Source organism: Martes martes (assembly GCF_963455335.1).
Source record: "Martes martes genome assembly, chromosome: 5".
Classification (NCBI taxonomy): Eukaryota; Metazoa; Chordata; class Mammalia; order Carnivora; family Mustelidae; genus Martes; species Martes martes.
Window position 1 is genome coordinate 158,699,619 of NC_137892.1, and position 20,164 is coordinate 158,719,782.

Below are 20,164 nucleotides of genomic sequence, written 5' to 3' on the forward strand. Positions count from 1 at the left end.
CTGGAACAATAGTAATGCGTTTATTTAATGTGAGTCCCATGGGGATACGCAGATCTGCCACGACACGTGAAGCCCTTATATCTTCCTGGGAAGTGTCATCCCTTGTCATGTAAATTATTTGTCATTGTAGCACAGAATTCAAGTCATTGGTTTGCATCACATGTTGACTAGCTGGGATTTTATTGTTGCCATTAAACATTATGAACAGGAAGGCATCACAGAAAGAATTAACAAATTCTCTCATCTAATGTTGACACTGACAAAAATCGCTAAGTCGACGCAAGGGAAAGCCGTTACGATATTGTTTCTGTTTGAAAGACACTGAAGTGGCTCTCTTTAGAATACTTTCTTTTGGGCTCATATTTGGCAAGGAAGATACAGATGCAGAGTTTTGTGTTTTAGTCTTTATTGTGTAATGTTTTTCGGAGGACAGTCGATACGAGATTCTGGTGCACGATTACTTTGTTACTCTCCTAGGTTTAGGAGAATTAAAAAATATCTTCTTCCTAGAAGTGAGACTGAAGCCATTATTTTCCTTAATAATATTTGACAGTCACTTATCTTTGGCTTAGTTTAGTTTGTTATTTAACATTCGTTCAAATTAGCAAAGACTTGTCCCTTGCTTAAATTGTTTTTTCTGATAATGGGGCACCTGCGTGGCTCGGTCGATTAAGTGTCCAACTCTTTTTTTTTTTTTTTTAAAGATTTATTTATTTATTTGACAGAGAGAGAGCGCACACACGCACAAGCAGGGGGAGTGGGAGGGGGAGAAGCAGACCCACTGCTGAGCTGGGAGCCCAATGTGGGGCTCGATCCCGGGACTCTGGGATCATGACCTGAGCCGAAGGCAGATGCTTAACCGACTGAGCGATCCGGTGTCCCCAGTGTACCCAAGTGTCCATCTCTTGACTTCGGCTCTGGTCAGAACCTTAAGGTTGTGAGATCATGTCCGTATTGGGCCCCGCACTGAATTTGGAACCTGCTTAAGATTTTCTCTCTGCCCCTCCCTTCCCTCACCCTGCTCATGCTCTCTCTCTCTCTCTCCCCCTGTCTCTCTCAAAAAAATACAAATTAAAAGAAATTTTTTTTCTGATAATGATTTAATTGGTCCTTCAGAAATCCTAAAGTCTTTGGAATTCCAGCTTTAATAGGAAGCTAAAACACAAATCTACATTCCATACAATAATACAAAAGATAAACAGCTCAGATTCTTAAATTTGTTCCAAGAAGGGATTCACAGTCTCAGTGTATAGATCATTAGTATTTGTAGGCATCATTTCTTCCCATGAAGTCAGCGCTGTGTACTATGTCAGCCAATCACAGTTGCCCTATATGAGACAGCAGCAGATGTGAGGGGATGCGCGTGAACTTGATCACCATGAGTTAGGTTTGGAACGTTTGGGAAACCATATTCGCGAGCTGGGGTCTAACTCTTGAGTCAGAGGTCCTGCGAGTGTGAAAATTATGGTCTTGTGTACAGTAGTAGATGCGGTCTTTGCATGAGCTCTTTCTTCACCATTTGCATATGGATCTTGGGAGTCAGGTGGTGCAAAATCCTCCTCGCTCCATTATCTTTGAATATAGATAAATGACATACAATAAGCAGAAGATGCACATGCCTCACTGAGTGCTTACATCGTTTTTGGTCCAGGGCTTGTCTTTTCAGTGCGCTGTGGATCTGTCCTGTGGTTTCACCAAAGGGATGCTTTTAGGACAATAGCCATCAACTCCCTGCGTGGGCCTTTCTTACAGGCGTCTAAATATCACACTGCTTCTGCTTAAATACAGATACTTGGGGGCAAGTCCTTTAAAATACTTCGATTTCAAAGAACATTAGAAGCCCCTAGGAGTAAATTTGATAAATTTAGTGTAAATTCTATGTTTGTATGAAAACATCGGTTCCATGGGGTGGCCACATTTCCTAATCTGATTACCAGAGCCTTATTATTTGTCTCCTTTGATTCAGTCAGAACTGTAACAGTCGCTGTCATTTTGGTGTTTCCTACAGGCTGTGGAGTGGGAGTGTGATGAAGCCACCAAGAAGGCCTGTTACAGTAAGGGCAAATCCAAGGTAAGGAGCATGCAGAAATGCATGGTCACCACCGTTTAGGACTATACGTGAAGCATTTTAATATGGGTGTGGTGCATAAACAATGAATTCTGGAACACTAAAAAGAAATTAAAAAAAAATAAAAGTCACATGTGGCGTTGAAAAAAAATACGAAGGCTGTTCCTGATGGTACCTTGTAATTCAGAGTACAAAAAAAAAAGCAAGATACAAAATATATGTCGGGTGCCTAGGTGGCTCAGTTGGTTAAGCATCTGCCTTTGGCTCAGGTCATGACCCCAGGGTTCTGGGATCGAGTCCCACATTAGACTCCCTGCTCAGTGGGGAGTCTCCTTCTCCCTCTACCCTTGCCGTCTGCTAGTAGTCTCTCTCTCCCTCTTGCTCTCTCATGCTCTCTAACGGTCTCTCAAATAGATAAAATCTTTAAAGAAACAGACAAAAATATATGTATAGTAAATTCTCAAGGTTTTAACATTAAATTAAGATTAACCACAGTTTTCAAAAAGGATTCATAATAGAAGAGCAGATCTGATTTGTACCATTAATCACTAGGCTAAGATATGGAATCATTAAGCTGTGATACCATTTGGAAAAATATGAGCCTGAATTTTAAAAATAACATTTTAATTTCCCCCAATTATATCTTAGAGCTAGTTCCATAAAGTAATTATATATGATAAATAAAATCATTATATCAAAAATGATATTTCTTTCTAATTCATCTCAGCGTATCTATAAACTCTCCCTCTCTCTCTCCTCCACCCACCCCCACTCTTTCCATGTGAAAATCCACATCCCCCAGTTCCTAAGGAAAGCACAGTTTCTAATTAAGGTTGGCAATGCATTTCCTGAGTGACTGTGCCCATGTCGACTTGCTTCCAGAGGGTGGGGGGCTCAAGGAGAGCCGAACTCCTCCGTCCAGGGAGATCTGGCTCTGAGAAAGTTATACTGGACCATCTTGAGGACGTTTGTTTGCAGCTGGAGCAGAGGTTCATTCTGTCTTGTTCTGAGAGCGATGGCCTTACTCCATAAGCATGGGCCTCTCCAGTGTGAATCCCACTTTGGGTCAGAGAAGAAAGCAGATGCACGTAGGACCCCAAGTAGGGCCGCCTGTGCCAATGTGAGTCCGGAGCCGAGAGCTTGGGGAAGATCGACTAAATGCAGGAAGTGGACACTGGTCAAAGACCTTCACACCATCTGTGTGGGTAAAAGATGATATGTACTTTATCCTACCCAGGTTCACTGCCCGTTTCCCTGTTACCTAAACCGTTTTGAGAGTCAGACGTGGAGGCTGATCTCAGCAAACTCAGCCTGTGGGTTTTCCAAAAGTGAATAAAGAATTGGGAAAAAGGAGAGGGAAAAAAGACAATACAGACGTAGCCAAGGAAACACTTGGAGACGAAGAAGGGAGAAAGAAGGCAGAAATTGACGAAGACAATTTACCGAGAGATCGTTAACCTCAGAAGCAGCTTCCGAGATAAATCGTCAGAGACACAAGAAGATGTAAAGACAGCACCAAGTTACGAAAAGTCGAAATATTGTCTCTGAAAACGCCCCACAAAATAAAGGATCAGTAACTAATGAGTTCTTCTTAGAGAGTTGGGATAAATTACGTGTAAAACCCTGAGAAGGGGCTTCCTCTGTGGTTTGCCTTCTCCTCCCTGGAGCGTTTGCATGTCGTGAGGTACCAGAGGCCTTGTTCCCCGCTCAGCAGGGCCCGGGGAGTTCTGCAGACAAGACCACCTGGCTGGAGGGTGGAGAGGCAGAATCACCAGGGGCAGTGAGGGGGAAGGGCCACATGTTTTTCCTTCTGCCGGCAGAAAGCACTGACCTTTCTTTCCGTGCTTCTAATGCCCTGGTCGTCCCCTTTGCGTGATGACCTTGGTGCCCTGCCCTTGGTGCCTGTGCCAGTGGGTGGGCCTCCTTTTCCCTCTGGGCTTTTCCTCTCCTTTTTCTTTTTGTCTTTATCTTTTCTTTTATTTCTGGTATTTTGGCTCTTCCCTCTCCTCTTTCTTCTGGATCTGTGCACATGCCAATAAGCACAATTTGGTTTTGGGCAACCCAGCACCAAACTTTCTGGATGCCAACCTCAGCACCCATCTGTGCACATGGGTATAACCCGGCCCTGTGTGGTGGCCATGCCTTCCTACCTTCCTACCCTTCTTTCAAGGGGCCCCTTCTCAAGCGTTCCCCCTGCTTCCACCTTGCCCACCTTGCCCTTGGCGGGCGTTCCCCCCGCCACCCCCAGGTGTCACCTGGGACTGGTGTCTTTCTCTGCAGGGGTTCCAGGCCCTGCTGCGCCCCCACATTGCACCAGGTACCAATAGCCATCTGTATTTTCCCTGCCCTGCTGCATTTTCACTACACAACCCGTGGCCCTGTGCTGGGAGCTGGGCCTGATGGTTTCCTGTTGAGCCCAGGACACAGCCCAAGTGGGAAGGGTAACCCCACTCTCCTGATGAGTGACCAGACACGTGAGACCCACACCAGGGTGGTGAACATCACTAATTCAGGGTTTCTCAGCCTCCTCACTCTTGACGTTTGGGATCCGATCTCTCTGAGTTGTCCTGTTCACTGGGGATGTGTAGCCGCGTCCCCAGGTCCCCAAGAGATGCTGGCAATCCCTCTCTCCCAGTCGTGACAGCCAAAAATAACCAAAAATGTTTCCAGACATGGCCAGATACCGATGTGGTGAAGACCCTACTGTATTTCTCCAAACGCAACTCTTACGTGGTCCATTTCACGTGGTTCTCATGTTTCCTCTAGATCACATTCAGTCATTGCACAGACTTTTTCCAAAAATAACTATTTCCCTCCCCTCTCTGGACATCAGGCTCCCGTGTTCCTTATATCTTTTAGGAAAACATCTGGTTATTTATGTAATCATAGTACACTTCTCCTGCTTGATAGTCTCCGAGTCAGTAACTTCATAGAATCAGAGCCGTAGCATTTTACTTGGAAGTCGTCACTGCCTGGAGTGAGGAGTTGTTTCTGCTGGATCAAAGCTGACCCATGTTTTGCCTGAAGCTGTGACCATTTGTGACAGTGAACATCAGAAACAAAGAGCAAGGAGCATCTTTCATTCCATTGGGTGACGGACACTCGGTTGACAGAAACTGCCCCCCGCTGAGTGTTCTGAGACACAGAAGGAAAATGAGCGAAACAAACACGAGCAAATAAAGTCAGACCTTCATGTTCCAGGAGTTTCTGGTTTTAATGGGTTAAAAACGATGGCAAGTCTCAGTCGTTATAGATTGATTGAAACTGCATGTGTAGAGGGAATTTTTTCGGAAGAGTAGATTGATGCAGATGGAGACGGATTCACGCAGCAGTGCTGTAGGGAGAGAGGAACGTTCCCCCAAGTGGCATCTGACACAGTAGCCGTCAGGTGAGAGGCCTGAGCCCAGCCCCTGGGACACAGAAGAGAAGGAGACAAGGCCACTCCTGTGAAAAGGAGCAGCCAGGCCAAACACCGCCTGCCCCAGGGCCAGTCCCTGAATTCCCAATACAGACAACCCAAATTTCTCCCTTCTGACAGTTCAAGGGTCCAAATCAGAAAACATTTGCAGTCCCAAGGGAGGTTAGAATTGTTCTATTTAATTGTTTGTTGTTGTAATCTCTCACTGTACCTCCTTTACAAATTAAACGTTATCATAGGTCTGGTATGAATAGGAAAAATCATAGTGTATATAGGGCTTGGTGCTATCCGAGGTGTAGTTCAGGCATCCCCTGGGGGTCTTGGAAGGTCCTCACAGGTAGAGGGGGGTGGCTCTAACCTCTATTTGGGGAGTGCAATTCAGGCTTTTCTTACCAGCCACAAGTTTAGAAATGACAATTCAGCGATTTCCTATTTTTTGTTTGTGCAGTAGTCTTAGGACAGCTGACACAGAATTACAAAGTTTCCCTTCTCCCTGAAATCAAAAGAATAATGCAAAATGTGACGTCTCAAACATGAGAAGAATGCCAGCCACTTTGGCGGAGCTCGTGATTTTCCCTCGGCGGGGACAGCGGTCTCGGCGGCTGCACATAGCGCAGGGCCTGCCGAGCCCAGAATGCGGGGCATGGCGAGGGGTCTGAGCCTGCGGGCTGGTGCGCCCCGGGCCCACTCGCTGCCCTGTGGGGAACATTCCTCGGCCGGCCGGCTGCAGAGCAGGGGAGGAGAGGGATGACACATTTGCTCTTGTGCTGGGACCCACACAGGCACCATTTCACGTGTAGTCCATTAAACGGACAGTTCAGGGACTCAGGTCAAGAAAATGTCACCAGATCTTTGGTTCGGGCTCATTTAGAAGAGAAAGGAGGTGCGGAGACTACCAGTTCTCTGTGAGCTTTTATTTATAAAATTTTCAGTTCATTTTGGGGAAAGAGGGTGACTCTGCTTACGAAGTCCTCAAACATTTCCTGCATCAAAGGGGGCAGAGCTGCCTGTTTTTAGGTATTTAAAAACTTTTTATAGTAAAATCTGTCGTATTGAATTCTTTTCAAAATACCATTACAGAAACCCACTTCAAGAATTATTTAAATGTCTTGTAAACAAATATTATTTTAAACATAAATGGTCAATTCTCCTGTGTGTGAACAAACAGTCCCTTGTCTGTCTGGGGTCATTGTGTCTGAGCCTCCGCCCTGCCCGCGGTGCCCTTTAGGAAAGACAGCAGCTCTGGGGGTGGGGGATTAGGGGGTGGGAGGGTTGGGGGGTGGTGAGGAGCTGCTTTGTGTGCCTGTTGGAGCTTTTGCTTCTTTCTTGGACCTTTCTTGATCATCTCATTTCAGTACTTTTGACACCAAGTTCCTAGAATTGTTTTGCTCTCTCATGGGACAGTTTTGATTGGGATCCAGGGCTCTGTGTATTGTACTGCCTGTGGTTCTCCTGGGTTCTGCTTGCCATGTTGTCCAGCTCTGCAAGGAAGGTGGCAAGCTCCAGACGTCGGGGGGAAGCCACCATGACTCCGTCCTGCCTGGGAACCTGGTGGCCTGCTGGGGGTTGGGGGGACACACACCTGGACATATTCACCAGAAGTGCCAGTGTTTGGAATTCTTGAGTCAATGCATGCAGCGCCCTGCAGACCCGAATTTACTTTATATAATTACTGCAAACATGGAGGATTCTTCAGATGGGACACTCACCACCGGTGGAGGTTCTGTGCAAGAAGGTTCGTTTTTTTTCTTAAATTGAGGTGTCCCCAACAAGTTTGCCATGGAGTTCAGTTGAAAATAGTCACATTATGTAAGTAGATGCATAATAAATATGTGTTATCCATACCCTGTGCATCATATAGCGTACGATCAAATTGATATACATATGTGTGTACTTACAGCTACGTATTTCTACATATGTACATCGATATACTTAGATATATCTAATATCTAAATATATCTAAGATATAAATATATATCTATATATATCCAGATATATAAATATATATCTAAGATATAAATAGGACTATAACAACATGCCTATGTATTTATTTAAACTTGTGTAGTCTGGGGGCACTTGGGTGGCTCAGTGAGTTGAGCATCTGACTCTCGATTTCGGCTCAGGTCATGATCTCGGGTCGTGGGAGCAAGTCCCGAGTGTGGCTCCAAGCTGGGCACGGAGTCTGCTTGAGATTCTCTCCCTCCCTCTGCCTCTGTTTCTCCCCCCGCACATGTTTGTGTACTCTCTCTCTCTCAAATAAACTCTTAAAAAAATAAACTTCTGTAATCTGTGCGCACATACATACATATGTAATACATGTGTCTCTTACATAGAAGGCTCATATATGTACATATGTCTCACATATAAAATGCGATGCCGTTTCCCGAGACTCACTTGGTGACTGCGACTTCCGTGAGTGCACACTCAGCACGAGAGGCACGTGCAGTTACCCTGCATTGCTCTTTGGTGCTCTGGGTGCTCACCAAGGTGATGCATGACTAAGGGAGATGCTGCTTTCAGTGGGATCGCTGTGCTGGGCACAGGCGCCGTCTGACTGCCAGCCCTCCTCCCCCACCTCTAACGAAGATGGAATGACGTTGCTGAGACATCGACACCGATTCCAGATCGTCTTTCTACACAGTTACAGCCTTCAAGCAGAACATACCTGTCTAGGGGGAAAAAAGGATGAAACGCTGTAAGGGAAAAACCAGTGAATTCATTAAGAGAAAGGTCCTTAAAGCATGTGTTTTCCATCCGGACTCAGGGCCATGTGTCCTTGAGACCAAGTGGGCCTTGGCCTGCCTCTGTCTCGAAGCTCTTGTAGTGAGTCAGCAGCTCCTCATCCCAGCTATCAATTCAAATAAGAAGTGCTTCCAAGTCAAGGACGGGTTGACCCGCCTGTGGGATCGCAGGCACACATGGGTCGTTTTAATGTTCAAGCGGTATTTATTATCAAAATGTAGATAGACGACTCTCATTATCAACAACAGAAGCCGCGTGGTGGCCGGCTGCTGGTGGCCTTGGAAATGAGCACGGTGACTTCTTGGAAAACCAGAATTCATTAAATTCCCTTAAACTGTTTTCAAGATGCAGAAATGTGATAAAAGAAATTTCTTAGATGAGAAAAGGAAACTTGAAGACACTTAGCTAAGTTGATTTATAGGACAAACCTATACCAGGATCTCCTAAAGGAACGTGGGCATCATGCCTGTACTTTCAAACAAGCCGTCCCAGCCAGTCCTTCTGCACGTTTAGATAATCCGCCGAAACAGCCACATTTGTAGCCATGATTGACAACACAATCCACCAGATTTTCCGCAGGAGAATTTGGGTCGTTGGCTCATCACCAGCAGTAGACATGATTACAGAGCCTGGCCGTCAGGCCACATCCTTTCATTCTCTCTCTCTCTCTTTTTTTTTTTAAGGTTTTATTTATTTATTTGACAGACATAGATCACAAGTAGGGAGAGAGGCAGGCAGAGAGAGAGAGAAAGAGAGAGGAGGAGGAAGCAGGCTCTTTGCTGAGCAATGAGCCCGTTGTGGGGCTCGATCCCAGGACCCTGAGATCATGACCTGAGCCGAAAGCAGAGGCTTTAACCCACTGAGCCACCCAGATGCCCCAACACATCCTTTCATTCTTAATTTTGACTCTGATTCCTAGATTTATCTGCTGTTCCAAAGCTAAGTACCTCTACTTTATTCCATTCCAATATGGTCTACATTCTGTTTTGTGTGAACTTACCCCAATTTCTCTTAAAAAAACATTATTTTAGATGCATTTATTTGTTTAGGATTCACTCCCAGACTGCTTCTAGAATCCGTTGGAGCAGTCTGTGAATTAAACATGAGGGGACTTTGAAGGGAGTGAGAACAGGAAAGCTCTGAGCTGAGCTGAGCCAGACTTTGGGCAGAGGAGTTCACCTCTTGTCAAGAAGAAACACACAAGTATACCCACCTCCAAAGGTTCCTCTTAAAGGACACGAGGAGCGAGCATGCCTTGTCCTAGCCTCGTTGGTGATAATGCCAACCTCTTCCTCTCTTCCTCCCCTCCTCCCCCAGTGCATCTCAGCCTGCAAACTGGACTCATCTAAAGCATGACTCTGTTCAGGTCCCATATGTCACAAGCAACTCGGGTCCACAGGGCTGAGTCTGCCCTCTGTCCTTGAGAAAAAGATGGCATAGGCCTCCTTGTCCGATCATCCTGGTCCCTCCTCTTTCCCGACCCTGCCCTGCAGACTCACTGAGCTGGGGAAGTCCATGGGTGGTCCACGGGCACATGACCCTTCTCAGACAATAGAGCTGCCCGGTGTGTTCTCTCCGGGTCCTGAGTACTTGAACAGGCTTGTTCTAGTTCTCTGTTCCAATTGAAATAACATTGTGCCCTCTCTTATTTACTTTTTTCAAAGGTTAAAAAAAAAAATATTCAAGTTGGATTTGTCTTGCCTGTCCGGTACAGTTCTGCTTCTTGGTGCCCACCGTCCCTAACCGCCCTTCTGGTTCTTCATCAAGTTTGTGATAGGTCTTCATGAACGTTAACGACCTCCAGTCCTATTTCCCTTTGTCTTCTTTTGGGACATAAAGATAAACATCATTTTGTTATCTCAATTGTTTCCCTTCACATAACTGATGAGAGGCACTTGCTTTCTCTCCCCAGGTCTGTAGACACCATCTTTTTGGTCAGGATCTTGGACTACCTTACCCTCGACTATGTTCATGGATATAGGCTTGCTTCCAGCACATTGTGTCAATCTCTTGCTTTAAACAACAACAAATCTCTCTCTCTGTGTCAATTAAATAAATAAATAAAAAATCTTAAACGACAACAAAAAGTTCTTTTACGTCTTAGACTCCTTCTTGAAAGAGTTTTAAAAGCACAACAGAAAATAAACAAAATCCCCTGCCCACAAAATCCCCTCTCTCCCCAACTCCTAATGATTTTAGCATCATTTCTGCATCTGTTTTACGTTTAAGGCACCAAGACCTCTCAGCTCCCTCTGTGCTCCAAGATGTCTCCTTGGAGTCTCCCTCAGACATGCTGAGGCCTTAGGCCTTTATCCTGTGTTTGCAGACCCCTGTGCCCCCGTGTTCCCCGACATGGCCAGGCCACTTTGCGCTTCCTCGGTGTCCTCCCCAAGCAGGGAAAGGGATATAACGATGTGTCTCTTTGAAGTCTTGTTTTATTCTTTCTCCTTCGAACTCTCTGCCCTTTCCCTACTCATAAAAACAAAACGGAGGAGAACAAAACAAGCCTCCTCCCCCCGGTGTACCTTTCTCAGCTACCCAGGTACTGCCTCTGCCTCTGCTGACCTTCGTCTCTCCGTTCTCCTGATACCGTGCTTAGCGCTTTTGTTCCTTTTCTTGTTCTGCTCCTTGTGTGTTCAGATTAGCAGCCAAGGGGTAATTTGTTACTATCCTTGCTGGTTATGGTATTGGGAGAATTACCGTCCTTGTCATCTGACTTCCTGTTTAAAAAGCAGATCCCAGAACTTAGCTCTTTTCGTCATCCTCAGGGCCAGGCCACCAAGCAGACTGAGTTACGTTAAATCAGCACGGCATGGAGACCGGGGCTCCATTTGATGGAAGAGAGCATTGTTGTGTGTCAAAGGCAGAGCTCCTAACACAGGGCAGTGAGCGACGGGGACTATTGTGGGTCGTGTGACATCAGCTCTGTCCACTTGGTTGGCTCCTCACCACGTTCTGTTGGGTCGCTGTGTTCTCGCCGTACCCTACTGCACCCCCCGCCCAGTCTGGGCACTAAAGGACAAGGGATCCAGTGAAGGAAGTGGTTCCCTTGTCTGTCTCCTGAACTGAAATCTCCCTGTCTCAAGTTTAGCTTCTACACTGAGCAGCCCTTCAACATTGGGTCAGGTCAGACTTCATGCAAGGAAACAAATAGTGAGTCCCTTCGCATTCAGAGTAAAGTTCAAATTCACTGGGCACAGTGGGCCCCTGTCTATGCAGGGTACGTGTGACCTCCTCCGTCTATGATGAAAGCACCTCATTCTCGAGCAAGGTGCCTCGCACAGCCCACTCCCTCCACCTGGGATGTGTTTTTCCTTTTTAGGTCATTAAATTCCGTAAGTGTCAGAGGGCACTTTCTCCAGGAGCCTCACTAAATTCTATCCTTCCTTTATTTATTTATTTTTTCTAAGATTTTATTTATTTATTTGACACAGAGAGAGGGAGCAGCGCAGGGAGAGGGAGAAGCAGACTTCCTGCTGAGCAGGGATGTGGGACTTGATCCCAGAACACTGAGACCATAACCTGAGCCGAAGGCAGAGGCTTAACCAGCTGAGCCACCCAGGCGTCCTCTATCCTTCCTTTAAAACCTACATTAGCTGTCACCTCTGGGAAGCCTTCCTCTGTCTCTTCCCTTCCCCTTCCCTCTGGAAGTAGTAATATTCTCTTCTCTGCACAACTCCATAGTAGTTGTTATGGCCCTGTATTTTCATTTTCTGCTGAGTGCCTAGATTGTGACTTCTAGCACAATGTCGACCAAAGAATAGTTAATCAGTAAATGCTTGCTGAATGAATGAGGAGCTTTCTGGCTCAGAAGTCCACACACTATGATGACAGTGCCCAAATTTTCTATGCATGCTTTGCAAGCACAAAACACATTCAACTCTGGGTTATCACTCAGCATGGGGTTTCTCCCACATGTTCTGGACATCCTTTCCTTAGTAGCTACAATTTTGCTTCTCCATCAAAAAAAAAAAAAAAAAAAAGATGTTTATAGATTCTCACTATGTATGGAAAAGCACTTTGAAAACTTTGTCTCAAACTTATCCCAAACTGTATATAGAGTTTCACATGTGACCCTTGTGTTTGGAGAAGCATTTGTAACATTTTTTTTTTTCAAAGTTCCTGAAAGTTTTCTAAGACAGGTTTTCATGAGGGGCATCCATTAGTTTCCTTTTATTCATTCTCCTAACACATATCAAAGGTGATTTCGGGTTTGCACCATTAAAATGTACAGTTAAAAATGAAACCACACTCATCAAAAAAAGATACATGCTTTGAGATTTTCATTGAATGTGTATGTTTATCTTCATAAATATCTTCTACTGACCAAGTGTGAGGATAGAGAAGGTCAGATTATTTAACAGTATTATTGTTTTGGGGGGGTCAATATCTAAGGCTTTTTGTTTTTGTTTTTAGTGATGTTACCATATAATTTATCAGCCAGTCAAAATTGATTCACATTCACCATTCCTCTTGTGTTCAGGCTGGTTAGTTAACATGTTTCGTGTGACATTTTCCCCCCAGGAGGAATGTCAGAACTACATCCGGGTGCTTTTGGTGGGTGGCGACCGGTTATTTACCTGCGGGACCAACGCCTTCACGCCCGTCTGCACCAACCGCTCGGTAGGTCTTCATCTCGAACCTTGACAGAAGTTAATACCAGGAAAATCCAAACATTCTGTTAAAGCTTTGGTTTTACATGCATTTCTGTTCTCGAAGGAGTTGTTTTTTCAATAAAAAAAGAGTCTTTTTTTTTTCAAATGGAATAAATATTTGAGGTATTGATTTATTACTAATCACCCTGACTAGGCTACAAAGAGCTGGAAGGAACTCTGGCTTGTTTCATTCAATTTCAGTGTGTTTCTAAACTGTTTCTGCCAGCTTTTCCCCACCAGTGATCCTCAACATACTCTTCCTTTAGCCTGGTTTACTGTAGACATATCGACAAGTATTAAATGGCCTTAAAATCATAGTCCAAATGACGAAAATGCACCTGACCTGTTGGGTAAGAGCAATGTCAGAAAAACGAAAGGAAGCCAACACGTGAAGCCATAACCCTGGGCGAAGCTAAGTTCCACCCCGTCCTCTTTCCTTTTCTTTTCACCTGCCCTTTTTGGTGGGGGCCTTCCTGGCACCTGCGTCTTACACCCGTAGATCGTGGGGTCCTCAGAGCACTCGTGCATCTTCCTGACTCGAGATAGGGGTTCGATGTTCCGCGGGGAGCATGATGAAGAAATAGTTTTATGTCGATTTCCCGGTGACATCACTTCTCTCAAAGCTTGACTCGATCATCTGCAATATTTTCCAGTAACCGAATTGGCGGTTGTTGGAAATACAGGGAGGACGAGGAAGAGGATGGGAAGTGTTGCCCACAGAGAGCCCTCGGTGTCACGCCCTGTTCTCAATGCTTCACACCAACTTGGCTGGTGGTTCTCTACCCCATGTGGTACTTACCCTTTGGGTCCCTGTTGTTTTCAACAAGAGTTTGAGGTATAAAGAATTGAAGTGGCCGGCCTAGAGCTGACGGAGGGCAGAGCGAGCAGTGTGTGTGGGGTCCCTGTGTGGCCTCTGTGCTCTGCTACCACCAGGTCAGAATGAAGAAGCCCGTGGAACTCTTCTCATTCAAGGATCAGTTGAGAATCCAGCATCTGAGAAGCTGGGTTCACACCAGACGCCTGCAGGACCCCACGTGGGCTGTCTGAAAACTGACAAAATAAAGTCTTGGAAATTTGGGCTACGCAGTCCGAAGTAGCACGCATCCTTATCTGGGAGCACAGTTTGGGGCTCTTTATAGTATTTTAATTCCCTTACAGTGATAAAATTGCATGTAATCTAATTGTGGTTTCTGTTTCTCTCAATATTGAAGTTTTCTTTATTGATGTGGAAAGTCTGCAGTGCCTGTGCATTACCAGTGGGACCCACGTACAATCATCTTATTTTGGTTTTGGGGGGCATGTAGTGGTGTGAAGTCCGGCAGCTCAAAGGGAGGGTGGGGGGATGACTGATTGGTGGCTCCTCCAGCCAAGTCCCCCGCAGTGTGTTTCCGTCAAAGTCAGAGTGCACACCTCTGTCGTGGCTTGTCCTGAGCCCCAGAGAGGTCATCGCACGTGTGTCATTCGCGGGTCGGGCCGAGCTGAGGGCTTTCATGGGGTATAATCAGTTTCGTCTCTCCTGTCCTCCCCCGCAGTTGAATAACCTGACCGAGATCCATGATCAGATCAGTGGCATGGCCCGCTGCCCCTACAGTCCCCAGCACAATTCCACGGCTCTTCTGACGGCCGGCGGGGAGCTGTACGCCGCTACAGCCATGGACTTTCCAGGACGGGATCCTGCCATTTACCGGAGCCTGGGGATCTTGCCTCCACTCCGCACGGCGCAGTATAACTCCAAATGGCTCAATGGTGAGTCTGCCGGTCACGGCCGGTCCCCACCTTGTTTGTCTGTAACGCAGTTACTTGTACTCAGAAGCAAGCTGTTGCCGCTTTCAAAGAGAAACAATTTCTTCACTTCTCAAGAAATCAGAATGTCACTTGTTTTGTACATCGGTGTGGATGGGCGTCTGTGGGGAGCTCTTTCGGAGTAGAAGGGAAGAGATGCCGTCAACGCTGGGGACAGCAACAACAGGGCTAACGTTGACATGACCATGCGTCGATCTTAAGCTGGTTTTTATGCTGTTGTCCGAAGTTCAGGAAATGTGATGTCTTATCGCAGCTGTCTTTGGATGGGTGTGCATTCCTCCTTAACTTCTCTTTATGTATCTAAAAGCAGGAAATGACTAGCATTTCATGGAATTGTCAGACATTGGGTAATAGACTGTGTTGGGCCATGGGTAGCTCCAAAGAGCTTGTTCAGTTTTTAAAAAATCTCAAGTCACATACCCAGGGCATTGGGGTGCACATTACTTGGAGTTACTTCCTTCGATGGCGTGAGCGTCCCTGGTCGCTCTGCCATCCATGTTCTGGCAGTGTGGTCCTCGGACTGACCCCGCTGGGGGTGCAGAATCTCTCATGAGGTTTCAGGCATCGCACCCAGGTGTGACGATATCCAGCAGCAGAAGCCAGATTCCGTTTGTCTTTTTTTTTTTTTTTTTCTTTTTTTTAAAGAAACCCGAAACCCCCAGAAGATGTCCTTTCAGTCTTGGACTGGAAATTGGTCATGTGCTCACTAAGCAGTCAGAATAGAGGCTGGCTGTGTACAATGTCCTGAGGGAGGTGTGCCAGCTGGAATCGAGCCCTGTGTGTGTGTGTATGTGCCTATGAGAATGTGCCTGCACGCATGCCCACGTGCGCGCACACACACATATACGCCCACATGCGCACACCACATGCTTATATGCCCACGGACACACATCACGCGCACGACGTCATAGGTTGATGCGTGCGTCACGTGTCGTCCCTTTGTCAGCTCGCACAGAGATGAAATCTTGCCGTTGCCCCATCCTATTTATTATTTTGAGCTTTCAAGTTTTGCAAAGATTTACTGACCTTCTGTCAAGTACAAGCTAATTATGTAGATGAGAATTTCTCAACCTCAGTCCTATTGACGTTTTGGAAAAGATAATTCTTCGATGTGTGGGTGGTGCGCGATGGTTGGTTGTCATAGGATGGTTAGCAGCGTCTCTAGCTGGTCTGTACTCACCAGATGCAATAGCGTCCCCCTCTACCCAGTTGGGACAATAAAAAAATTTCCAGAAATTTCCACATGTCTCCTGGGGGAGAAGATGCCTCTGGTTGAGAACGACTCGCTTAGGCTCAGTATTTATGTACATTAATTCGTGTATGTATATATAAACACGACACAAGCATTTTTCCAAATAATATAGTCAAACCAGCCCCAGGTTGTTTAAAAGACTCCCTTGTAGAGAGAAGACAAGATCCTCATCAACTTTCTCCAGTAATTTTAATGACTCTGCACTCTTCCAAAAGGCACCATGAATTGTTTTCCTAAACTGAAGCTCTAACTAGCTTTTCTTCATGAACATTGTTTCTGTTGAACTGGTTTCAGACCCCTTTGGGCCCTGAAGCTTTCCTCTGTTTAGCTTAAAGTTCTTCTTTCTGTTCATTTGTTGATTTTTACTGACCATGCAAAGTTTCCAGTTAAAAATCAAAATTACCTGTCCCCCAACCAAAGGCATTGTAATTAGAGTTTGTCCAAAGCAAAGTAAAAACTAATTAGGAATACCATCTCTCTCTCTCTGTTTTCCCCCTAGAAGTAGCCCCCTGATAATTCAGGTTATAGCATGAGTTAAAAACACTGACTGTTTCTTTGCATGTGACTCTGACATCCACTGGCTGATCAGATGGTCTGATTCCATTAACCTCTGGGTGGACCCCTTTCTGTCTGAGAGTCAGGGGACGGGGGAAGGGCAGTGGGAGAGCTAACCCTGCTTGCCACAGTCTCCGTACGCATGCTGTCATTATTTGTTCAACATAACGGATCACGTTTTAGCTTCCTAAAATGTGCTGCTGTTTATATATGTAGAATCCAACAAGTGCAGACATTGCACATGAGTCCACGGTCACCATGGTAAAGTCAGCACTCAACCACCTTCTCATCTTCGTTTCCGTGACACCGACTCGCCCTGTTGCCCTCAGCCCTGCCCACCCCCGCCGGCCCACGAAGGAAGGCCCTCACTCCCAGGGCAGAGAGCACAGTGCGCTCGAGGTGGAGCATTTCTTCCCTCCCCCGTGCCTTGTTGGGACAGTGCCTTCTACGGAACTGCTTGGCCCCGGTTTTGTCTCTGATGGACCATCCAGGACAGATTCTGGCCTCTGACCCCACTTAGTTCTGCTTCTCGCCCACCTGCTGAGCCGGGAAGCAGGGGCCTGTGTTCTTCGTGACCCCACTGGAATCCCTACTTTGCATCCCATCTGTTTTGTGACCAGATGCCCTGGTCTCCGTTCCCCACTGTGCTCTGGAGTCGTGTTCTTTCTTTACTTGAAATTATTGCTGTATTTGTTATTCCTTCCCTTCTTTTTATTCCTTAGCCTCCAATTTCTTCCTCTCTAGCGACGACTGCCATTTTTTTTTATAAAAATGAGCAGATGTCTTTCCCCTTCAATGAGACAAAAACAATAAAGAAACCCAAACAAGCTGAAAATGAAGTTACTTCTGCAGTATCCAAAAAAGGGTCCTACTTCCTGTTGAGATTTTAGGGACCCATTCACGGAGGCGCTTAGAATCTTCTCCACAGTTTTCAGCTGGTTGAGAATCAGGGCGCGGAGGGAGCAAGTGAAGAGCCGAGGTTCGGATTTACTCTTGATAGAGTTGAGCGGATGCTGAAAACCCGGAGCTGGTGTGTCCAGTTAAGAATGCGCAGGCGCTGACCTGCCGAATGAGGAGGAGACACGGGCCACCCCCATGGGGTCGGCAGGCGGCTCCCTCCTGGGCACGCGAGCTCCCACTCCGGGGAGGTGGAAAGCCCGGGGCCTGCTGATCGAAGAAGGTGTGGTTTCGTGACAACTTGGTCACAGATGTGAACGCCCAGGGTTCATCACTTACTCATCTCCGGCTATCGGTGATCGTAACCTGCTCACCTATGATCATGACCAGAACTCATTGCTTTGCTTTGGCCATTTTTCGGGTTTTGCCAACAATTTTGTTTGATGAAAGAGAGTTGCCTCGGCAGGGGAGAGGTCTGGAGGATAGGGCCTTCCGACTGTGGTTGGCACATTTTTGTCTTCAGTGTGGTGCTTGTGGTGAGTTTGTGCGTATGGTGATTTGTCTATAAACACAAGTGGCCCTTTCCATAGTTCAATTAGTTACCTCATACAGGAAAAACTCAGTAGTCTTTGACGCTTGTACGAGAGGCCCCTTCCTTGCCTCTTGAAGTTCTGGTAGCCCCTGATATTTGCGGCTTGTGGCAAATCCCTACAGTCTTTGTCTCCTCGTTCACGTGGCCTGGTCTCTGTTTGTCTGCGTCCTCACTTGGCCATCTGCGTGTAAGGACACTGGTCCTCCTGCATGAGGGGCCCGCCATACTCCTCTTAACTTAATTCACTCTGCCATGACCCCGTTTCCAATAAGGTCTCATTTACAGGTACTGGGGGGTTAAGTCATCAACATATGTTGGAGGGATGGCGGGATCCATGATGCTGGGCCGATCACGACATGCTCACGTGTTGCCACCTCCCACCGCAGCCCCTTGTTTCTGGTGATGACCCCACTCTTCTTCCTGAGCTGCGTGTGGGTCGGTCCTCGCCCACGGCTCAGCCTGTTGCTCGCTCTGCCCCGACTCCTGCGACGGTCCCCGTGTGCGTCACGGGGAAGCTGCAGCGCCGCGCCTTCCCCACCGCATTTCTGTGCACGCGGGCTTCATGCTGTCCTCCCTTCCCTTGGTTTTTTGCCTCCTCCCAAATCCCACCCCTGCCTCCCTTAGCTCCAATTAGAGTTTCAGCTTCCGGGACTCGGCTGGATCGCTCATCCCTTCTCTGCATTACACGGGAGTGTGCGCGTCTCATGACACTGGAGCTCTCGGCCACGACCATGCCCAGAACCCACAGAGTCCCCATTACACCCGCAGAGAGAGCCGAGGCCCTACCCACGGCCTCCCGTTACCCTTGTATCCTCGCTCCTTCTTCCCACCCCCTGCTCTCTCTGCTTTGGCCTCTTAAATGTTGCCCAGGGCCACTGGCTCTTGGCTGTCTCCCGGGGATCAGCAAAGGCCAGAGAGTCAATTGCTTAAGCTTTGCAGTCCATGGTGTCCCCGTTGAACCTTTTCAGTTCCTCCCTCATAGCGGCCTCACTCCCGGTGGCTCTTGCTCCCGCAGCCTCATTTACAGCTAGCGGGCGGGATGGGCCGCAGGCTGTCATTTCCTGTCCCCTGTTCTATCTGAAAAGCTCCCCCCACCTGAAATCCACTTGGCCAACTGGTTGAGCTCCTTCCGGTCCTTGCTCAGACGGGCTTCGCACTGAGACATCCCCCGACCGCCTTATGTGAAGGGACGCCTTCGAAGCCTTCGAAGCCCTCCTGGTTCCTCTTTCCATGCTCAGCTCTTATCCTTAACTCCTGTGCCCTTCAGTGCTTGTCTCCTTCCTCCCCTAGAATGGAGGTTCCCCGATGGCGAGCCAATGTGTTTTGTTCACTGATGTGTCCCGCATCCGTGCCGGGCACGTAGTGAGCTCTCATCAGTATTTTTTGAATAAATGAGTTACTAGATGAGGAATCGCTTCTTTGCTTTCCCCATAAGTGTATGAATTCCCTGAGGGCAGGGCTTGTATGTGAGCCATCTTCGTGTGTCTCCTTCAGTGTCTGAAACACAGTCGAAGCTCTGTCAACATTTACTGAATGAGTAGGAGATAAGCCCATGTTGTAAATCGTAGAAATGTGAATGGTGTTGTTAAACGAAGGGAACGTGCCATAGGAATTATAAGCCAGAATTTAAAAAAAAGAAAGAGAGAAAAAGATTTGTGTGTTTGAAACTGATTCAAGTCCAAACATCTGAAAAAAACTTCCTTCCTCATCTCACTTAGACAAGTCACTCCTGTGACTCCTTCTCAACCATTATTTATTCAGTTATCAAATGCAATGCAATCGATTAGGTAATGTTCTGGAGGAATTTGGAACATTGAGTTATGTGCTCCGCAATGAATGCAAGTTTCAACATCGGATTTATCCCCCTGTGCCAAAATCTCTCTGAAAACAAATTTATGTGTTTAGAGAAATACCTTAACAGCTTTAATGCATTAAAATACTCATCGTTAATAACCTTTATTAAATGATTACTGTAAGGCAGGATAATAAATGTTTAATGGCCAGTGCTTAAAAGAGAGAAGCTGTAAAACTCACCTTCAAGAAATTGGCAATCAAATTGGGGAAACAATAAACCCATGAAAAAGGGAAAAATGACATTTCCAAATTAATAGTATGCAAATTCAGTTTGTAGGTTATGAGGGAACTACATACTTTCACGGGGGTGGGAGGAACCTCTGTAGGA

The 20,164-nt window shown here is 46.6% G+C and overlaps 1 protein-coding gene across 1 annotated transcript in view; it reads left to right on the plus strand.

Moving 5' to 3' along the window:
* SEMA5A (semaphorin 5A) overlaps window positions 1–20,164 on the plus strand; it is a 464,615-nt gene that overhangs the window by 293,255 nt on the left and 151,196 nt on the right. Inside the window, exons 7-9 of the mRNA XM_080804210.1 lie at window positions 2,009–2,071; window positions 12,753–12,851; window positions 14,416–14,629. Coding sequence (XP_080660336.1) covers window positions 2,009–2,071; window positions 12,753–12,851; window positions 14,416–14,629 — 376 coding nt within the window. The remainder of the gene's footprint in view (window positions 1–2,008; window positions 2,072–12,752; window positions 12,852–14,415; window positions 14,630–20,164) is intronic.